The sequence below is a fragment of the Natrix helvetica genome, assembly GCF_964273705.1.
Source record: "Natrix helvetica genome assembly, chromosome: 1".
Classification (NCBI taxonomy): domain Eukaryota; kingdom Metazoa; phylum Chordata; class Lepidosauria; order Squamata; family Natricidae; genus Natrix; species Natrix helvetica.
Genome location: NC_138548.1, coordinates 79288525 through 79311571, shown reverse-complemented (window position 1 = coordinate 79311571; position 23047 = coordinate 79288525). Strand labels below are relative to the sequence as shown.

Sequence of the window (23047 nt, the reverse complement as noted above, 5' to 3'; positions counted from 1 at the left end):
ATGGTGAAGCGTTGCAGGTCAGCACCAACGGCAGGGTGTGGCTGTACTGGACGAGGAACGAATCCGCCGACAGGAGTCGTTTTACTATGGCAAATGCGGCAGCTTTTCCCCAGGACCACTTCGCGTTTTTAGCCAGGAGACTATGTAGGGGCTCAGCAATGGTGGCTTTCTGTTTAAGAAAGACGCTGTAGAAATTAAGGAGCCCGAGGAACGCCTGCAGCTCGGTTTGATTATGAGGTGTGGGGGCGTTCTGAATTGATTTAACTTTTTGTGTGGTCGGGTGAATCCCAGAGGCGTCAATCGGGTACCCTATGAATTCAACCCTTGGCACGTTAATTTGGCATTTCTCTTTTTTGAGACAGAGGCCCTTGTCTCTAATTCTAGCCAAAACTGCTCCTACTTGTTTTAAAAGTTGTGCCTCATTTGCAGCCGATACCAAGATGTTGTCGAAATAGGGGACGACTCCTGGAATCCCCTGCAAAAGCTGTTCCATGATGCTTTGGAACAGTCTAGGGGCGATACTAGTGCCGAATTGCAGGTGGTGACATTTGAATGCACCCCTGTGCGTCACAATGGTTTGGGCCTCCGCCATAGCGCCATCTACAGGCAATTGTTGGTATGCCTGCGCCATGTCCAATTTAGCAAAAATCTTTTGGGGGCCTAATGAATGGAGGAGGTGCTGTACAATGGGTACAGGGTAGGCGCTTTGTTGTAGCGCTTTATTAATTGTGCATTTGTAGTCTGCGCAGATGCAGACTGGCCCATCAGATTTGACAGGTGTCACTATAGGGGTCTCCCAGCGTGCATGATCAACTGGCTCTGGGATTCCCTGGCCTACGAGCTTGTCAATTTTCCTGTCAATTTTGGGGCGGAGAGCAAAAGGCACTTTCCTGGGTTTTAGCCTTTTGGGGCTATGTTGGGGTCCAAATTAAATGAAATTGGGGTCCCCACATACTTACCCAGACCGGTGCCAAAAACGTCCCTGAACTCCTTAAAAATGGCTTCAGCGCCATCGTCTTTCAAAGCGTTGATACCGATCACCTTTGGCTCAGGGTTTGGAACCTTTCTAGCCCTAGGAGGCTCTGCAGGTTGCTGCTGACCACTGTCACTGGGAGTTTCCCACTGAACTGTTTGAAGTTCACCTGGAAGGTGCCTTGGCCCACGATGGGGACCTGGTTCCTCTGGTAATCGCGTAGGCGGATGTCAAGGGTGCGAAGGTGCTGCTTCTTGAGGCTAGGGATAGCCTCTTTCAGGGTAGACCACGGAATGATGGTCAGTGATGACCCGGTGTCGATCTCCATTTCACATGGAGAGTCCTTGATGAGGACAGTGACCTTCAGCTTTTTTGGCTGCCTGGTGCGGACTTGTCCGATTGATGTGTGGTGGGTGACTCTGTCGTCGCCCTCTGAGCGCCATGGTGGCTTCTTCCAGGCACCTTGGCTGGGCCTCGGTTGGCGGCTTTGTGCGCCTCTAGCTGCCAGGCAGTGGCAGGGAATTCGCTCCGCACACCTTTGTGATGTGCCCCTTTCGTTTGCAGCGCTGGCAGGTTGCGTCGCGGAAACGGCAAGCCAATCTGACATGGTCTCCTCTGCAGCTCGCGCAAGGCGGGAGATGCTGTTTGAAAGTGCGCGCCGGCTGGGTGCGGCTACTGCGAATGCGGCAGCTGTCATCTTCTTCTCCTTCAGAACTCTCGGGCTCTGCGGCCTCGCGATGAACGCGTGTGCTTTTCTGCGCTTCTTGGAGCAAGCTTTCAGTTGATTTGATGGCTGATTCTGATGCCCTGGCTTTGTCCAAGGCAATCTGCAGAGTGTTTGATTTTGCGAGCAACCTCCTCTGTAAATTAATGTCCCGAACACCGCATATTATGCGGTCCAGAATCAGCTCGTCTAAGTTTCTGAATTCGCAATATGCTGCAGCCTTACAGAGCGCAGCAACATACTCGTTAATCGACTCACCCTCCTTCTGATTCCTGATATTGAATTCATGCCGGCGAAGGTGCTTGGACGGCTTAGGTGTGTAATGAGTCCTAAGCGTCTGCTAGAGCACGGACCAGGCAACTTATTGGAGCGGTGTCGGCTCAGAGAGGTCTTTTGCCGTCTCAAAACACTTCCCGGCCACACTACCCGAGGAACATGTTTTTCTTGCGGCCTTCAGAAAGGCCCATGAGGTCGTTTGCCTCGAGGAAGCAGTCAAATCGTAGCATGTACGAGTCCCAGTGCTCAGTGACTGGGTCATACGGAGTTGGTGGGGCATACATGGCCATTTGGTGTTCTGATGGCGTTTTGAGTTTGCCGCTCAAAAATGGCTGCTCGAAGCCGCGCTGAGCTCTGGGCTAGATGTACTTGCTGGATCGCTACGTTCTTTTCGGTTCGCCTAGTTGCCTTCCAATCCCACTTTCGTCTCCAGTGCTAAATTGGGTAATGGATAGGCACACACAGGCTTAACGGTAACAACAGCTCTTTATTATAACACAACAAGTAAGAACAATCCAGCAAAGATTGAGTCTGACAGCAGCCCTTTTATAGGGAGCTGTCAGACCCTTCGACCAATAGGATTAAACCTCTGTTCCCGCCAGAACAGAGGACCTTGGTGGAAACCACTGTAGTTGGTATAAGTATCTAACAGCAAGTGGTCTGGATAACTTTGGGCAAGACTGCAGCGGGCCCAAGCTAAAGCAGTTTGCTGGCAACTATTATCAGTGAAATATTATCTGAGTCTGTATGAAGGGGTTGAGTTCCAGATTTCAAATTGGTACCTGCTCTGGAGTGCCATAGCTTCATTGGAGTCAGCACAACTGAACAGTTTCCCCAGTCAGGTACAAAAACTGTGCCAAGATTCACAAATGCTTTCATCCAGCTGGGGACAGCCACATGTCCAGGTGACATATGTAAATCAGCAGAGACTTGTGTTTCTTCAATGACCTAGCTAATCAAGTTGCCTTAATTGAAGAATATCAATATCAGTGTTCGATGTAAAGCTAATTGCTCCCTCATAAGCATTTTTGTGTTGCTTATTCTTATCCTACATGAATTTCCCTATTCAATCTCTTAGCAAACAACTTAGAATGGAGCTGGATTGGAGCGGGGAGAAAGGGAGAAAAGGAAGGGAGGAAGGGTCAGAATGTCAAACAGGGCAAAGCCAGAAGTGTCTATGACAACTGTGGCTAACTCACTGCTGCTCAACTCGCTATGGCCAACTCACCACAGCCAACTCAGTGATTCTCGCCACAGCCAACTCATTGCAGGACAATCCATGTGGGATAACCCAACACGATAAATGTTATATGCCACTGTTTCTTCTACATTATTTTTATTTTTCTCATTGGAAATGATGTCAAATAAACAGCAGCAGATAATATTTATTGCATCGATTTATCCCACGTAGAATTGTCCCACAGAAAGTTGGCCACAGTGAATTGCCCCGTGGTGAATTGTCATCAGCAAGATGGCCACCGCGAGATCGTTGCACTGGGTTAGCTGCGGTGAGTTGGCTGTGACAAGCGGTCTCATTTCAAAGTCACAATGTCAAACTGAATTGGAACATTAGAAATAAGTTTTTGGCTGAAAAGCTGAATTATTCCTTAATAATAGGACTAACCACATCTATGATACAAAAAAATCAGACAATAGAAAGAATTAATGACATGAGGGTTTTTTGTTTCTCTTTGTTATCATCTGGGGTTTTGCATCCCTGATATAAAAATAATCCAACCAGAGCTTGCTCATTTGTTTTCACTAAAATGTTTTTAAAGTTGTCAAGTTTGAATATGAATATATTCAAAACATTTGCTGCATTTCAGTAGGGATGTAAAGTAGGTTACATATTTTAAATTATATTTGAAATCATTAAGGCAAATACTGTATTATTTGATCCAGTGTTTACATTTAAAGCAATCATTATTTAAATAATTCACAAAAAAATGCTTAAAATGAATTCAGTATCTTATAGTACGTAATTATGCTCGAATAACTTATCCCTCAACTATGACAGTAAGTCAAAATTTAACTTCCTAATATTGGGTGTGGGAAGTAATAGCTTACATGGCTTGTGCTAACTTGTGCCAGTAATGAAGGGCATTCAGTTAAGATGGCTCTATAATTTTGATCCAAGAGTAGTAATTTTAAATTACTCTTCCCCATAAAGTTTGCTTTTGAAGCAATAGCTAGGAAGACAATGTTGAATTGACTGTGATTATTATGGAATTCTCTACTACATCCAACCTCAAATAGATATTTTGCCTCTTTACAGAATCCTTTCCTTTCCGTTCTTCTGCAGTACACAGGAGATTCAGAAAATGTTACATTTCTTTATTAGAAAAAAAATCAGCATATTTCTAGATATTTTAAAATGAAGCACTGGTTACAAGAAAAGAATATTCCCGGAAAGGTCCAGATAATTTCATTTGTTTCTTTGTATGCAAGTTGGAAGCCCATGATTTGGGACCTCAGCAAAAACTCATCACACAATACACTTTGTAGGGTGGTTGCAGTGATGGGAAGGGAGAAGCAATCACAAAATGACCTTTTCTACATAGTTAGCAGGATACAGTCCAACCTGACCAGTCTGAAGCCGGCCTTTGCACCATCCCTGTTCATCCTCTTCACTGATTTTCATAAGCTCTTCTCCTGCAAAAAGACAAAACATCAGCAACAGATACCTCTTTTCGGCTGCTCTGATAAGTCACATGCATAGGAGTGTATGTGAGCAGGTAAACCCTCAGCCTAACTGCATGCACACAGGAAGCCCCAAAGAAGTGGGTGAGGGGATGAAGATGAAAGAGGTGGTGTACCAGATGCTGCTGCAAGAATTATGTATCTAATTCTGTCAACAGCCCAAAGGAAAAGGACTTTGAGCAGAAAATAAAGAAAACATAAGTAGGTGATCCTTGATCCTTCGGGGCTCTAATTCTGCCAAATGCCCACATTTTCTCCAAGTCAATCTGTTTCCAAATATGCCAGCACTTGCTTGATTCTTTTCACATAAACAACTTAGCCATAACCTCTCTCCATATTGCTTTGTTCAGGTTTTAGCCCTTATAGTGTCCAATGTGGAATGGCCAGGACTTTAATGTTCTGCCATTTTTGTTTTCCTAGCCAGCACAAAAGTAGCTGTCACTTTCTGAATTACTAACTACCATTTACTACTACGACTACTACTACTACTACTACTTTACTACTGCTATTTCTTTACCAGAGCACATCACCACTGATAGGTTGAGGGACCTTACCTAATTTTGCCTATTTTCCACTAAACCCCCCCCCCCCACTATGTGTCAGAGGCAAGTGTCTGTCCTCCCAGGTAAACCAGACAGGAAGAATGACAAGATGAATAAATTCTACTTGTTGTAATGCTAATTAATAGAACCTTGCAAGTCTGAAGGTACAAACCTCCCACTTCTGCTTTTAACTACTTAATCTGTTAGGGAAGGTCATTCCTTAGTTTCTTTCTCTGGCCTTTAAGTGACTGTGGGCTACTGTCTCTCTTGTCTGATCGTTTCCTAGCCACCATCTCTTCCCTTCTTTCCCCAAGTTCATTAATACATCAGGTTAAAATCAAGATGCCTACAAAGGCATCTTTATAGAAGATACCTTTGTAGGCACCTTGCAGAATCTTTGAGGTTTTGTTTCAATGGTGGATGTTGGAAGGAGGTAAGAAGTATGAATGAAATATGGAGTTTGCTGACTGGCTGGGCATGAGGTGAATTTTAAACAAGAATAGGTATATTTATTGACCAAACTTTGTCCCCATAAAGTTAATTGACAAAGTCATTTAATTCAATTTTGCAATTTGTGTAATGTGCTTATTCATTCTCAAGACCAGGGTTGTATTTATTAAGAACAGGCCCAATAGGATCAGCCCAGGACATTAAGTCTTATTATTTGAAGTCATTTGAAATGCGAACTGATGTGTTTTATTTTCAGGTAAGAATCTGTGATCAGGTTCAATAGTGTTAGCTTCTATTCTATGTACAGCTGTAATATAAAAAGCCTGCTGGGGAAAAAAGTAATTTTATAGAACAGTACCTCAAAAAGTTCTTTAACACTTAGAGCATTCCTATATAGGGCTTCTCTGGTTTACTAAAAATATGCAGATGTCAAAAAAAGGTGATTCAATTATTGAGCTTGAAAACAATTTAAAAACTATAATCACTGTGTTAAAAAAAGCACTATAACTTTTCAATTTTGCATTTAAGAAGAAATATCAGCTTCAAATTAAATTTAATGAAATGCATGCAATGAAACTGACAAATAGGGTTTTTCTCCTTCATATATCATGCATTTATATTGTACTAATACTGGAAGATTATTATGGGTATCATCAGCAGTAGAATTTCTATCAGAAAATATGCCTCTAAAGAGAAAGAGAAAGAACCCATTCCCATAAGCTAAAATGAGGAGTTTGTGGCCCTCCATATTTGTCAAAACATAAGATCCCAGGCAATATGACCAAATATAAGTGATGCTAGGGTTTGGAATTCAGAAATATAATACAATACAATACAATAGCAGAGTTGGAAGGGACCTTGGAGGTCTTCTAGTCCAGCCCCCTGCCTAGGCAGGAAATCCTATACCGTTTCAGACAAATGGCTATCCAGCATCTTCTTAAAGACTTCCAATGTTGGGGCATTCACAACTTCTGGAGGCAAGTTGTTCCACTGATTAATTGTTCTAACTGTCAGGAAATTTCTCCTCAGTTCTAAATTGCTTCTCTCCTTGATTAGTTTCCACCCATGATATGAAGGGTAGGGAGAACTAGTTTAAATTATTTAATGTATAAGTTGCTTCCCAAATGATTCTGGGAGGCTTCCAACTTTGCCTCTTTGCTCTAAATACTTAGAAACAAGACATGAATGCTGTAGAGCAAACACAAATAGGTGAACTGTTACTGTTGTTTGCAAGCATATTGTCGACTAAGCTCTGAAGGAACTTTTAAGAAAATCAACTGCTTCCTTTCTGTCTTTTCCCACTGTAGAAAAGGGATGTAAAACAGAACACTAAAGTTATATAGGCAGAATTTGGAATGCCGAAGTGATGGCCAAAAAAAGGGCTGGATTCAGTTTCTTATAGCAGCCTCATGCTACAAGGAATATATATCATATCATATTATCACAGACACATCAAGCCAAAATAAATTAGTATTACAACAAATGAGCAGTTCACGTATAGGATTCATGCAGTTCCAGTTTTCAGCTTGAAAAAAAGTTAATATAAAAAGAAGGGGACAAGCACATAACAGCAAAATAAAACTTCAAATAAAGCAGAAATACAATATTTCTAACATCCAGATGGCCCCAACGGAGACACTCTTCAGTCTGCCCTGATATAGAAAAGATGACAGTTATTCCTGAATGGGACCTTATCATTAAAACCACAGGGATCTGATTAAGAATACAGACGTTTGGCTTCAACAGTATGGCAAGGCTGTGGCCCTGGTGGAATGGTACTGTAACCTTTCCATTGCATTACTCATAACCATTCAGGAATGCAAAGAAGTAGAAGTGGGATAACATTTAGATTATCTTGTCTCTGGGAGCAACAATGGCTATCTCTGCTTTGGGTGAGGCACATAATCCTATACAGTGCAGTTATATCAATGGGTACTCATTTCCAGGCATTGCCAGCTGCTGTTCAAAGATGCTTGTGTCCAATTTTTCAAGTGGGCAACAGACCGGAGCTTTTATTTCTATTTTTCTATTTCTCCTGCTATGAGCAAGAGAACATTCTCAAATAACACAGAAACACAGGTCATTTGTCATCAATACTGAAAGGGACACAAGAGCTGACATGGCCCAGCCATATATAGCATTGGCCTCCAACCTTGGCAACTTTACGACGTGTGGACTTCAATTCCCAGAATTCCTCAGTCAGCCATGATTAAGGATTACAGGGACACCTGTATCATTGGCTTGAAAAAAACCCCCACAATAGTGTAGATTGGTGTTTTTCAACCTTCAATGTTTTTAAGGGGTGTGGATGTTAAATCCCAGAATTCTCCAGCCAGACATGAGGAATTCTGGGAGTTGAAGTCCACAAGTCGTAAAGTTGCCAAAGTTGGAGACTCCTGAATTATATAGGATGCCTTAGGAATAACAATAATTGTTTAAGGTGAGAGGCCCTTGGTGCTCTCTGAGCTTGCTTGTTTTCTTCCAGACATTTCATTACCCTAACTAGATAGCGTCATCAGTGCTAGAGTAGCACTGATGATGTTACCTACTTAGGATAATGAAACATCTGCAAGAAACAAGCTCAGAGGGCACCATTTCAACCCTGAGCTACAAATATTCTCCTTTAATTGTTTAAGATGTCTTTAAAACAAGCCTATTTATTTTGAGAGAACCTGCAAATGACATTTATTCAAATTGTGTATCACCTATCTTTTCTAGCAATGTAAACTGTTTTAATTTTAATGACTTTCCTCCCCAATTCCTAAGCAAACTCCTATGGTTCAATTCCCCCCCCCCCCATGTCCAATTATAAGAGTCTTAGGGCCATCTAGATCTTCCTTGCAGTGAACTGTCATCCAGCAGCCCCAAACACAATGGAAAGCATGTTAGAAGGTTAATGCATTTGTACCTGCTTTAAAGCTCAGTTCATCAGCCTCTTGTCCTGCGTAATCATACAGTGCTCGCACTCGCACACCTGGTACCTTTATATCTTCCTCATGCCCATTGACTTCCAGGCACTTCTTGGGAGTGTCCTCATCTGACCACTCTGAGATTTCTTCTTTCCCTCCACTGTGCAAAGAAAGGGAGAGAAGGTAAAATGAGTAGGAAACAACAAGGCAATTTAAAATTCGCTTTTAAAAAGCGCCTCTCCCCAGATCATGCAGTGTTCTAGAATGAGAATAAAGAGGCAGATATCACAAGATGAAAGGCAGAGATACCATGGAAGTTACTAAAGTAGAGAAGAGAATGGCAGATCATCAGCAATAGCTCCTTTCAACTAACCGTGACCAATTTTGAAAATTATAGTGTCATGCTTTCCTATTCGTATACTCCCCTCATTTGTTGGGAATACAGCTCCCAGAATTTTTAGTAAGCATTGTAATGCCTACGCATCTGGCTTTAACTGGAGGGCAACCACATAATTGTTGAGATGGTGGACATCCTCATTTGCAAGAAAGAAGGGTGTGCAATTTCTGAACTACAAAGCTGCAGCAGGAAAAAAAAAGTGAGACAGGGATCCTCAAAAGTCTTAGTTTCATACTAACTTCATACAGGCTGAAGCTCTCAGGTTGTCATAGAAGTGGCTGTTTTGATCCTCTCGATGTGAAAACCTGTGGATTTGCAAACAAGCCCTTTAAACTGGAAAGGAGATAAAACCATGCCATAATCCTCATCTTCCAGGAATAGGCAGTTAAGAAAGCAGACTTTGGTACAGGAGTACCAGACAGAAGTACACAATCTTTTCTAAGGACTTATGTAAAATTGTATCAACACTCAGTTTTGTAAATATGTACCAATAGCGTGCTTGGTGTTATTCTTTGATCAAGTTTTGGATGTACAGAATCCAACTGTGAATCTAGAATCTCTATCACCTATCAACTTCAGTGCTTGTTTGGTTGTCTTCTCTATATAAAATGAACTGTTCCAAGAAAAGAACAATCTAAGAATCCAGTGCTACTGATGCTCAGTTGGAAAAGTTTTCTTCCTTAGATTCAGCAATAGGTCTAGAACAGCGATGGCGAACCTTTTTTGGCTCACGTGCCATAAGTGGAGGGAGCGCAGGGGGGTCGTGTGCAGGCGTGCCGCAACCATAATGCAATGCACGATCCCCCCCATTTTTTGCATGCTTTTTTTGCCCTCCTCAGGCTCCAGAGGTTTTATAGGAGCCTGGGGAGGGCGAAAACAGCCTCCCCCCTGGAAGACCTCTGGAGGCTTGAGGGACCTTCAGGATGCTTCCCTGAAGCCTCCGGAGCAGTCAAAACGACCCTCCGAGCAAACCGGAAGTCCATTACTGAATGTCCGGTTTGCCCGTAGGGCTGTTTTTTTGCGCTCCGGAGGCTTCAGGGAAGCTCATGAAGCCTCCGGAGGGCCTCCGGGGGAGCGGGGGAGGCTCTTTTCGCCCTCCCCAGGCTCCTATAAAGGCTCTGGAGCCTGGGGAGGGCAAAAAATGGCTTTAAAAAAGGGTGAACTCTAAAAAAGGGTGAGCTGACCAGCGCGCATGTGCGTGCTGGCCAGCTGACAGGGCAGCGCCTTGCGTGCCCTGACAAATGGCTCTGTGTGCCACCTGTGGCACGCGTGCCATAGGTTCGCCATCACTGGTCTAGAATCTTCATTCACAGAGACCAGCTTAAGAGATTTTCATTCTTCCAACTCATCAAGCAAGACAAAGGCATTGCATGCAAATTCACCCTTCTTCTATTAGTTCAACCGTTGCTTTACCGTCTTGCTGAACTGAAACCCACCATCTTTCATTGCTGGTAATTCTTAAGAGTAACAGGTTCCATATTACCCTGTTTCCCTGAAAATAAGTCCTTCCTGGATAATAAGCCCAATCAGGCTTTTGAGAGCATGTTGTAAAATAAGCCCTCCCCCAAAAATAAGCCCTCCCCAAAAATATTGCAACATAGCAGCAGCCATTAGGTGACCATGCTCTCCACCTCTTGCACCTCAAAAATAATAAGACCTCCCCAAGAATAAGGCCAAGTGCTTATTTCAGGGGTCAAAAGAAAATAAGACCCTGTCTTATTTTCAGGGAAACACGGTACTATGCTGGACTAAGAATTTACTGCAACATTGTTGAGGAAATGGCCTTGGAAAATATGGATTCAATTAAGAAGGATTTAAAAAAATATAAGCTGCTAAAAATGATGGATGCATTTTTATGTATCTTTGCTTCTGAGAAATAAATGATATTGAGTTCCCTGCTCAAGAGCTGCAACAACTGCAATTGTTACCTCTGTTTGGTTGTTGGAGGGGTCTCTTTCACACCATCTCCTGCAGGCACAATGCTGGTCAGAGTGACATCTTCACCACTTTTGCCACTTTTCTCCTTCTTGACAATTGCCCGCTGTGCTTCCAGAGACCATTCCTGGCAGTGGGGAAAAGTAATCCCTGAATGCTTCTGAATATTGAACATTATTTGACTACAGTACTTCCCCAATTCATAGCTTCTTGGCCCTCTTGCCTGTCCCCCATCCCCAAAAGAGAGACGGGTCAAAGAAAACATGGCATGCTGACTTTTGTGTGTAACATAATCTTTTCCCTCCCTTTGGAATAAAACTTAGAATGTAGTGGTTTCCTGTCCACATCATTCTATGGGGAGAGGGAACTTCAAATTAAGTGCTATGTTTTATGGGGACAGGGAGGGATTGCTGCTTATTCAGAAGCATCTGCCTTGAATGAAAATGTCTCACATTCAATCCCTGGTATTTCTAGCTGACAAGACTAGGTTCTGTCTGCTTTCTACTGCTCTAAACATTTTATTACTATTCTTTTTTACAGCATTAAAGGTAAAGGTTTCCTCGCACATGTGTACTGGTCTTCAAATTAAGTGCTCTGTTTTATGGGGACAGGGAGGGATTGCTGCTTATTCAGAAGCATCTGAATGAAAATGTCTCACATTCAATCCCTGGCTCTAGGGGGCAGTGCTCATCTCCGTTTCAAAGCCGAGGAGATAGGGCTATCCAAAGACCTCTCCATGGTCATGTGGCTGGCATGACTAAACGCCGAAGGCGCACAGAGCGCTGTTACCTTCCCACCAAAGTGATTCCTATTTTTTCTACTTGCATTTTTTACATGCTTTCCAACTGCTAGGTTGGCAGAAGCTGGGACAAGTAATGGGAGCTCACTCCGTTACGCAGCGCTAGAGATTTGAACCGCTGAACTGCCGACCTTCTGAATGACAAGCTCAGCATCTTAGCCACTGCATCCCTTTCACAGCATAACTGGACCTCAATTTCAGTAGGATAATAAAGGTGAGACTGAAATTAATCGAGGACAAGCTTTGCGATAACTTCCTCTTAGACAATGATAGTTCTACCTCAAACTGAGGCCAGTGCATAGCCATGCCTGGTCCATAGGTACTGCGCCACCACTTCAGATCCTCTTGGTCATCTGCGGCCACTATTCCATGATGCAAATCTCGATAAAGTGCATGGAACCTGAAATTAGAAGATACAGACATCAATCACACGTTTTTTTATAATAGCATTCCGTGTGGGGAGAAAAGAGGTTACAAAAAAGTTAGGAATGATGGTTGCTAGTGTAGAGAAATATGACCTTTTAAGAATGATCTTCCTCCAAAATCTTTCTTACCCCACAAAGTGTTTTCAAGGGCATAGAAGGACTCACTGTGTGTGCTTCCAATTTCTCACCTGTCATTGACAGACAAGTTCAGATGGTTGTGCATATCCAAGAACATCTCTTTGAAAAAACACAGGCGTCTGCACTCTGCTTCCTGGCAGCCCTCAAACACCTGCTCCATGTCCTCCATGTAGCGAGGATTGTAGTGGTTCAGTTCCTCCAGCATCTTCTCATAATGATCTTTGCTCTAGAGGGAACCCAACAAAATAGCAAGAGCATTTATATACTGGCCATAGTGCTTTACAGCACTCTCTGGGAGATTTTCAAAGTCAGCACATTGCCCCCAATAATCTGGATCCTCATTTTTACCAACCTCAGAAGGATGGAAAGCTGAATCAACCTCAAGCCCCATTAGGATCGAACTCCAGGCAGTGGGTGGAGTTTGCCTGCAATACTGCATTCTAACCACTGTGCCACCAGAGCTTATTATAATTTACAAAATTATAAAATTTGTTTACAAAATGCAAGCATAAGGACTGGGAAATTTCCTGCTGCAAACAAAGTTTAGGAACCTAACTAAACTAAATCAGAACTGATTGTTCTTTTGTGTTCTACGAAGAAATACCAAAGACTCAGATTGAACTATTTAGCATTTTAGCATTTGCTCATGGAAGAACATGGTGTTTTGCCTTCCTGGATTTCTTTATGCAAAAGAGCAATCTTAATCTTCCACTTACTTTAGGGGCTAATCTAGATGCTCTTCATAACTGAACCTTCAACCATTTTTCTTTAATCTTTAGAGCAGTGTTTCTCAACCTTGGCAACTTGAAGATGTCCGGACTTCAACTCCCAGAATTCTCCAGCCATCAATTTTGGGGAATTCTGGGAGTTGAAGTCCAGACATCTTCAAGTTGCCAAGGTTGAGAAACACTGCTTTAGAGATTTTCCCCGGTCAACAATAGAACCCTCCCAAAAGAATTAAAATTGAAGACCATAGGGGTGGGCTACTCTCTCTCCAGACATGGAATTCCTTCAGCTATGCAGAATCCATTAGTCCCAATTTTGGATTAAAGACTTTCTCAACTAAGCACAATCTTACCTTCTCTACTTCTTGTGAACATTTCTCCATTCGGTCTTGCAGTTTACGCAGCTGCTCTTGGGAAGTGGAAGTATCTGCTTTGGCATGATTCTCTCGTGTCTGCGCAGTTTTCTCCTCTTTTCGAGCAACGTGGTAATTCTTTTTTGAAGTTTCCACCTTCCCACAGATACATTAAATATTATTACATAAAGCATTTCAGCAGAGTTGCTTTCAGGACACAGTGACACATAACATTATTCAACAAGCAGCAGAAAACATTAATTGCCATTTATAATTCCCCCCCCCCCCCGGGCCAAAAACATACGTATCCATTTGGCCAATTTCAAAATCAGATTACCTTTTAGCAATGCCCCAGTAGGAATGTACCCAGTGGTACGCATCAAACACCTGTCCTGTCAAATTTAGGCAGAATTATGTGATGTTCTTTTTAAAAGGACAAGGGACTTTGTGTTATTTTTCATGGGGCACTTTTCCCTAAACTGTGCATTTTATATGCTGCTTTCCACCAAATATTGCAATGACTTCTGCTACTCCCTAACTGAATTAGGTCCAGCAATGTGTGGCTAAACATTTACAGTGGACTGAATCAACAATTTATCTTTTTCAGGATTCTAAGGATGGTAAATCTCCTGATTTTCTCTTTACCCATCTTCAGATTGCACTTCCAATTCACCTCTTTCAACTTTTTCACCCAGGGCTTCTGGGCTTTGCGAAATCCATCCTCAACTTCCTTTGTCTCTCTAAAGCCACCAATCAACTGCTTGTGATAGACTTCCTTCTGCCAAGCCTTGATCTTCTCTGAGTCTTCACCAGCTAGACGATTCCGTACTTCTAGATGGATCTCGCTAAGTTTGTCTGCAGCAGTCAGAAATGCATGCCAGGCTTTTTCCAGAGTGCCATATTGAGGTCCTAGGAATCAAGAAAGACCGTGTAATAGTCTAAGGTAAATGTAAAGGTTCCTCTCGCACATATGTGCTAGTCGTTTCCGACTCTAGGGGGTGCCAAAGGCATACAGAATATGTTACCTTCCCACCAGTGGTGGGTTTCAATTTTTTTTAGAACCTCTTCTGTAGGTGTGGCCTGCATCGTGGGAGTGGCTTGCCAGCCATGTGACCGGGTGGGAGTGGCTTGTGGGCATGTGACCGGGTGGGCATGGCCAACTTGTAAAATGTGGTGAAATTCACTTAACAACATTCTTGCTTAGCAACCAAAATGTTGACTCAGAAACTCTGGCATTTGAAGCACGTGAGTCTTAAAGCTGTCAAGTTACAAGACCCTTGCACCCCTAACCCTTTAGAAAAAAAAAGCCCAGGGGTGTTCAAACTTGACAGCTTTAAGACTTGTGTACTTCAACTCCCAGAATTCCTTCTCTCACTCTTCATCTTGATGATGTGCAGACGGGCGGTGGGAGGGAGCTGGAACCGGTTCTAAACGGCACTGTAGATTTGTGGAGCCTCTTCTATAGAAGAGGTTAGAACTGGCAGGAACCCACCCCTGCTTCCCACCAAATGTGGTCAATATTTTTCTACTTGCATTTTTACATGCTTTCGAACTGCTAGGTTGGCAGAAGCTGGGACAAGCTCAGCATCTTAGCCACTGAGCCACCGTATCCCTTGGTAACAGTATAAGGATACCAAATATAAAGGAAGTAGGTTCTGTAGCCAAACTTCATCTGTTATCAAAATATTTAACCCGCCAATGTTTAAAGCAAATTATGGAATGAAAGTTGCATGGATGTGTATGGATGTATATATACAGTTAACCCAGCAGACTGAAGTGTCTATTAATCTGTCAATTTACATAATGGAGTTAAAATTGCAGGAAAGGATACAACATGCACCATTTTAAGCTACTAGACTAGAGGAAAGAGGGATGTAGATCTACAGCATACACAAATAAGGATAGCGTTTGTTACCAAAATCTTGTTTAATTTCTGCTCCATTAAGATTTAATTCCTATAGATAGCAATATCTATAAATATCAACCTGCACCAAGTCACTTTATTGCCCGTCTACGGTTATCACTCACAGATTTCCCAGCACATAATGCAAGTTTGCCTTTTATCTCTTCTACAAAGACAGATGTTATGGGCTCTTGGCTTCTTCCTATTTAAGTCAAACTTTAGTTGCCTATTCAAAAGCCATTGGCAAAAAGCCATGGGTCATTTTCGTAGAAGTAGCAGTATCGGCTCCTCCAGGTTCATCCTGCAGACTTTGTGAGATGTTTACCTTAAAACCAAAATGCTACATAGCTTTCCTTGACTTCACAAAGTTACATCTTGGAGAAATAAATTCTTTCTAGAAAAGCAGGAAGGGCGTGACGCCAGGGGTGGCCTTCAAAAGTTGCAGCAACTGGTTCGCTGCCCCATTGCTGGGTGGGCATGGCCATGGTGCGCGTGACCTAGTCGGCCTCCTGCCCCACGGGGGAGGGGGGCATTTTTTCCGGAGGCATTACTCGAGCCTATGGGAGGGTGAAAACTGCTTCCCCTGGACTCCGGAGGCTAGAAACAGACCCGTTTCCGGACTTCCAGAACCTCTGGGAGGTCCGTTTCTCCCCTCCTCGAGCCTTCGCATGGGCCCTGCAATTACCTGGCATGATGAACAGGCTGTGTGGAGACTCCTGGGAGGAGCGGGGCAGAGTGTGAAGGGTGGAGATGGCCAGCCAGGGGTGGCATTTGGGGGTTCACCGAACTGGGCAGAATCCTAGAGGATTGCCCAAACCCGTGTGAACCCCCGGCAGCCCAACCCTACATGCGGCATGCCCCATCCGCAAGGGTCACTTGATAGGACCTAGGAGATGAGCCTTTTCTGCTGTGGTACCCCCTCCCCCATTGGAACATCATCCCTCTTGAGAAGGGCCCCAATCCTTCTGACATTTTAGACAACTCTTTAAACCTGTTTTTTCCAATGAGCCTGGGGATCTTCTGATGAAAAGTAACCTGCACAGTATGTTATATATACTATCTCCCCCATTGTGATCTTTCTTTATTTAGTTCTTATGTTTATTTATCGAATGTTTTAATTTTGGTTTCATGGCCACATACTCCTTCTAGAATACCTTTTTCCACAGATGTCCTCCATTTGCGGGACCAATCTGTTAGCTGTTGAGCGTAGCTCTTCTCAATTTTGGCTCTCTCTTGGAAGCAGGAGACAAGGTCATTGCACAACCGGTTTCCATCATCCACCCTCTTCACTGTCCTCTTGTAATTGCCAGGCTGAAATTAGACCACAGCATCAGTTACACTTGCCCTCTTCTGAGATGTATCTTCAGAGCAGAAGAATGCATCAGACTCCCCCACACCATGGGTAATGCTTGTGAGCTGCAGAATTATTTCCAAGTCTTGTAAGCAGAGATAGACGGCTTGTGTATCACGGTCACAAATGTCAAACTTTATTATTATGAAGTGCTAAAAATGGTACAATCATAAAATGGCACCATTAAAAATGGCATCTGAATCACCTGCTCTAGGCCTGCTGTGGCTGCCTTCAATATAGAATAGAACAGAATAACAGAGTTGGAAGGAACCTTGGAGGTCTTCTACTCCAACCCCCTGCCTAGGCAGGAAACCCTACACCACTTCAGACAAATAGTTATCCAACATCTTCTTAAAAATTTCAAGTGTTGGGGCTGTCAGCGTTCCAAAATATCATGCAGAATTAAATCAGAGTCTAAGGCAGAGCTATCCATAAAGTTCCAATTTAATAAGACAGACATGTTGGCACATCTAGGGAATCCCAATTCTGAAGAACTTCCTAGGATTCCACCCAGTTGAAAGTTCATGATCTTATCCCCAAGCCCATAAATCCATCACATGGTCCAATCCTCTTCGGCCATGCTGGCATCTCCACCCAGCTGGTTCCGGTCAGGTGTCGAGGTGCGGAGACAAAAGGTGACCTTGGGCTTCTAGAAAGGAATGACAATAACACATTCCACAATTCTACTCCATTCTATTCCCCCCCTCTTCCCAATTACTACACTAATGAAACAGCATAGGAAAATAATAGAAAGTGTGGCAGGCCAAAGAGCCAAAAAGGAATATAACTGCAGGCCTGACAGGGGCATTCACAACTTCTGGAGGCAAGCTGTTCCACTGATTAATTGTTCTGTCAGGAAATTTCTCCTCAGTTCCAAGTTGCTTCTCTCCTCGATTAGTTTCCACCCATTGCTTCTTTCTTCAAGAGGAATTTCTTCAAGAGGAATTTAGACCATGAGACCTTAGTTCTTCTACTAGGATTCTCCCCCAACTCTTGGAGAAGCAGCACCCTCCCTCTCGTTTACTCTGCTCTTACCTCCCAGAAACTGCCACTGGGAGCCTCTCCACCGGTATCATCCTCCGCTGACATCACTCTAGTTTCCTTGCAGCACAAAATGTTTGCAAAGTTTGGTGCTCCTGGAAAAAAAACCAAAGAAAGAAATGTACACAAATTATAACATGGCAATTCAGCAAAAGGTTGAACAAAGTCCTTCATGGCTCCCTAAATAGACTAGCCCTAATTTAACAATATAGACCAACTGCCCAAGGAACACAAATGAGACAGCTTTGTGCTTTTTCGAGAGAAGCTTCATTTATGAGTATAACCAACACCATCTGCCTGCGAAGAAGACATCTAGTCAATGCCAAGAAGGTATTAATCACCTATAGACTAGTGTTCCCAACAGTGAAAAGATCTGAAATAACGCAGTCTCAGCTTGAGACTCTTTTAAAATGTGGGGATGGGTATGTGTGAATATGATTACACACATATACTACAGCAAGGAGGCAAATGATATTTTTGCCTAGGAGTAATACATAGATGTTTACATAGAATACATTTAACTCTAACAGATAACAGCAATTATTTAAAAACTAAATGTGATACTAATTCTCCCTCACTGTTCCATCACCCTCCATATATTCACATAGGAATCCAGAGCTGTGCCATTCAGCTGCTTAAATGTAACAGTGCGTTGGGGCTTTGGCATCACATGAAGGCCACTTCAACTCCCTAAATAGAAGAGAAGTCTGGAAGCCATAGTATAATATATAAGGACATCATAAGGCTAATTCAGAAGCAAATGAAGATTTGTACTGAACTCCACTATCTCTTTGATAATTCCACTACCACCTAACAACATGCCACAGCTCATTAAAAGACTGGCATGCATGCTCAAATGCAGCTCACTGCCCCCTGTACATTCCAGTCTATAAAAAGTCCCCTTCACGCCCTTTAAAAATATTCACTTGGCCTCTGGCAAAAGAATATCCACCCTCTGTAACAATGTCTTCCATAACACAAAGTCTTCCTTGAGAAAGACACCCCTAAACAGGTAAGAAAGTTAAAGACAATGCAAGCTGCCCTATCAGCCTTATCCTGTTGTATCAGAAGGAGCTTTAAGAATGCATGGTCTTCTTTTTAGCAGACGCTGCCATTAACCTAACCAGGTGACTAAGAAAGTTAAATGCATTTGCTGAGCTAAGCAGAAGACTCAGACGCACCAAGTAGTCCCTTTTTGGGAGAGGGGCGGTCTAAAAATCTAAGAAATAAATAAAAATAAATAAATAAACCTTTTGGTTAAGAGCTTCACATCTCAGAAAGCAATATTCCCTGTTCACTACCAGCTACATACCAAAGGCAGGACCAATGCCAGGGTGAGCAGGGAAGCCTCGGGGCTCTTCGTGATCAATATGCTGGGAAAGAATCGCATGAACATGACTTTACAGCCGATTCAAGTTGGTCTGACTCAAATACATCCTTCTGACTGTATCGGTCAGGCAGCTAAAACAACCCTGAGACCAGAAGGAGCCAAGACAAACTTGGCTTGTCAGTCAGCCAGGACTGGGATTGTGCCAAGTTCTTGCACCTGCCACAAGTAATCCTCCTTACTTCCTCCTCTGGCACTTTTTGAAGCCACGATCCTAGTATTATATATTTTACATTATATATGTATAATAATAGTATATGAGTGAAGCAGCACAGCCATATGGATCTCTTACCACCTGTCTAGATTTAGAAGCCAGGGGTAAATGAAAAAGGTCTCCAACCATACATTTCAGGCATGGGCTTATGTGGAAGACAGACACAGTAGCTAAGAAATCAGGGCTTTTTAAGGTAAGTGGGCACAGAAATGGATCAGCAGTTTGTTTTGTTTGTTTGTTTGTTTTATTGGATTTATATGCCGCCCTTCTCCCAAAGGACTCAGGGCGGCGTACAACATTAAAAAACACACATCCCAAAAGTTAAAAAGAAATTAAATACATATCCAAAAAACAAACCCAATTTATAGGACAATACATTTAAAAATGAGATAAAATTAACAGGCCAGGCCGGCTTGCTGGAAAAGCCAACTTTTTAGGGCGCGTCGGAAGGACCGGAGGTCAGGGATTATACGGAGCTCCAGGGGCAGCTCATTCCAGAGGGAAGGCGCTCCCACAGAGAAGGCTCTCCCCCTGGGGGTCACCAGCCGACACTGTCTGGCCGACAGCACCCTGAGGAGGCCAACTCTGTGGGATCGTACTGGATGGTGGGAGGCTACTGGTGGCAGTAGGTGGTCTCGCAGGTACCCTGGGCCTAAGCCATGGAGCGCTTTAAAGGTCATAATTAATACCTTGAATCACACCCGATTAATAAAACTGTTTCCAAACTGTTGCTTAGGAACAGTGCAGCTGCAATTGCAAGCATTTTTCCCATCATTATTAAACTGAAGTCTGAAGTCCAACCTGAGGAATAGTCCTCTAATCTAATGAAACCTGCAGAACTGGAAACCTATAAAGAGAGCCACAAGTCAAGAGAAGAATGCCAAAGGAATGGACTGTACTGTCCCCAATCAAACAACTTCACCATATGTTTCTTGGTAGCCTAATACAAAAATTACAGCTTCCGTAATGGATTATCATATGGAGATTTTATCACATAGAGTGGGTGGGGTGGGGGTGAGGGGGACTGTAGCCCTTTTACAATTTGTGGACTTCAATTCCCAGAATTCCTGAGCCAGCACGTTCAGCTAGCCCCCTGGTATTTTGAACATTGTTGAAATCAATTCAGAGTAAAGTATTTGGTTCTACCTTGTATTCTTTTTGTAAAGTGAAGGAAAGAGAAAAACTGTATACAGATAATGAATGTTTGGGGGTAAGCGTTAGATAGAGAAAACTGTCATTTATTTACAATTCAACCAAGTAAACAGCTATTTATAAAGCTGATTTAAGGTGGCTCTCGATAGTGCTATGTTAGTTCATATGCAGGGAATATTCCTTTCCCAATACAATCAGGAATCCTTATGATTTATTTCACTCTTTCAAGCAGGGGTGTCAAAATTGCATCATCACATTGTCGTCATGTTATGTATCTGCCACTCCCCCCCTTTGTTAAGCCAGGCATGGGCGTGGCCAGCACATGGCGCGTCCAGCCCACGCGCCATGAGTTTGACACCATGAGTTTTAATTCAAATACATTCTAAACAAACTAAACAAACATCATGTGAATCTAAAAAGTGAAAAGCTCTTTGTTTGCGGTAAGGGGAGTGTCTCAAGCATAGTTACAGTGCCCTCCTGACTGATGCTCCATGGAAATGGGGGTGCCTCAAGACATGACCAGCAATTACATGCTGTATGTTTAAACTTCTCCAGCAACTAAAAGGACTAGAAATTTGCCTTGTGAGGGCATTCCTAAAACTATCCCTAAAAAGACAGATGGCTGCGTAAGATTGTTCAGCTGTGTCTGGTTACATGCCAGAGGGGGCAATAAGAAGACTTTCAACCCACGATCAAGGGACCAGATTGACTATCCCACATGGGGGCAGAGATGGAAATAGCTGAATATTTACGAGACAGTCACAATCTATTCAGAAAGAAGGCTGAGTCAGAAGGCAGGTATAAAAAGCACAAATATCCTAGCTACCTTCCACGTCACGTTGTTTTCCTGTGAGTCAGCAAATGGACTTTTTCTTTAGTTCATAGGCTACTAAATGTAGTAAATATAACACAATTTTAAAGGGGAATGCAAAGAATGAATGTCTTATTAATCACAAATACATTATTTATTTCTTATGAATCAAGCCATGTCCTGTATTAACAAATAATGCTGCTTTAATGACAAACCTCAGAGGGATGAGTCCAGCTCCCTTTACATCAAGGGTGTCCAAACTTGGGAACTTTAAGACTTGTGGACTTCAACTCCCAGAATTCCCCAGCCAGCATGGCTGGCTGGGGAATTCTGGGAGTTGAAGTCCACAAGTCTTAAAGTTCCCAAGTTTGGACACCCCTGCTTTACATTTTTTAAATTTGGTATAGAAGTTGTTACAAAAAAAATGTAAACTTTTTAACAGCAAACCTGTCCTTCCTGGAACTCCCCCCACCCCACCTCTTTCATGTGCACTTTGCATCCTTTAATGTGCTTCTAATGAACAGAATCTCTGAAAACATCCAAATGGTCTGAGAAAACTTTGTTGAATCAAGTTAAATAGCTATCGGATCCACTAGGCTGCACACATAGAGGTCAATCAGATGACCCTTGGAACTCAACAATATGCAGCAAGTGTAACAGCAGCTCCCTGTTTATGGTTCCCACAAGGAAATACTTAATAACATACCAAGGCCTCTAGATATATAGCCTTGAACCTTCAGCTCTCGAAGGAGTTCGTTATTTACAGAGTTTTCTGATGACCATCTACTAAATTGCCCTTCTGTTCCTTATTTGTGAGCAGCTATGACTCTTATGTCAAGGAAGTTTAGTTATAGATTATCCGACTCTATAGTATCACTGGAAATAGAGTCTCTTCTTGGACTTCCCCACCCCCACTTCTGTTTCAATTGTGTCTGATTCTCGGACAATGCCCGAACAAATCCTTGCAGTTTTCTTAATAGGATTTTTCAGAAGTGGTTTGCCATTGCCTGCTTCCTAGGGCTGAGAAGATACGACTGGACCAAGATCACTCAGCAGGCTTTGTGCCTAAGACAGGACTAGAATTCATGATCTTCTAGTTTCTAGTCTTAATCATTAGACCAAATTGGCTCTCTATAGATTTACTGAAAACGGAATCCCTTCTTGGTACCGATACTCTGATGCCAAGGCACTTGATAAGCGTATTAAAAAATGTAATATCTGAGCTCTCCTTGTCAGCAATAGGGCTGGCAGTATTATTGATCCCAATTGTTAACCTACCAGCCCAAGGTAGCTGGTGGCAGCAGTAGTAAGAAGCAGGGGTTCCGGCAGGCACTACTGCCAATTCGCTCGTGTGCGTGTTGTGCAATTAAAATTGTTCTGTGCATATGCAGAACTGAAAAACAAGATGGTGCCACCCAGAGAACTGGTTCAGGGGCATGGCAGGCCTGGGTCACTGTCGGTTCCAGTGACCCAGGCCGGCAAACCACTACTGGTTTGGCCAAACCAGTCCAAACTGGTAGGAACTCACCACTGGTAAGAAGTATCACAATGATAAGCTTTCTTCAGAGGCACATTCTGGGCAGATGTGAGAAAGCAACAGGAAGAGGCAATTAGACAGAGAAAAGAAAATGGTTTTTATTAGCTGTAATAAAATCCACGTTTTTGGCATATGGAAAAGTATGTGTCTTTGTTGTGTGCATGTGTGTTAAAATTAGGGTCTATAAAGTTTATATCTGCATGTTGTTTTAGATACTCATTTTAAATACTTCCAAACTGGAGCAGTTCAGCCTGACATATTTTTACATATAAATGAAACATAACTTTAAGCAGTTATCAACTTTT

General features: G+C 42.8%; 1 protein-coding gene across 8 annotated transcripts in view; it reads right to left on the bottom strand.

Annotated features, from left to right (window-relative positions):
* Positions 1 to 4292: 4292 nt before the first annotated feature.
* PACSIN3 (protein kinase C and casein kinase substrate in neurons 3) overlaps positions 4293 to 23047 on the bottom strand; it is a 35787-nt gene continuing 17032 nt past the window's right edge. For 3 of the 8 annotated variants that reach the window (XM_081953479.1, XM_081953478.1, XM_081953476.1), the window contains exons 2-11: positions 17636 to 17736; positions 16404 to 16560; positions 14020 to 14255; positions 13347 to 13502; positions 12319 to 12494; positions 11985 to 12105; positions 10900 to 11033; positions 9211 to 9276; positions 8574 to 8734; positions 4293 to 4625 (exon numbers count right to left, since the gene is read on the bottom strand). In XM_081953479.1, coding sequence (XP_081809605.1) covers positions 4510 to 4625; positions 8574 to 8734; positions 9211 to 9276; positions 10900 to 11033; positions 11985 to 12105; positions 12319 to 12494; positions 13347 to 13502; positions 14020 to 14255; positions 16404 to 16560; positions 17636 to 17689 — 1377 coding nt within the window. In that variant the 5' untranslated portion in view covers positions 17690 to 17736 and the 3' untranslated portion in view covers positions 4293 to 4509. Of the gene's footprint in view, positions 4626 to 6023; positions 6078 to 8573; positions 8735 to 9210; positions 9277 to 10899; positions 11034 to 11984; positions 12106 to 12318; positions 12495 to 13346; positions 13503 to 14019; positions 14256 to 16403; positions 16561 to 17635; positions 17737 to 18953; positions 19109 to 23047 lie in introns of those variants that run through there. The other 5 variants (XM_081953481.1, XM_081953477.1, XM_081953482.1 and 2 more) reach the window with 5 other exon arrangements.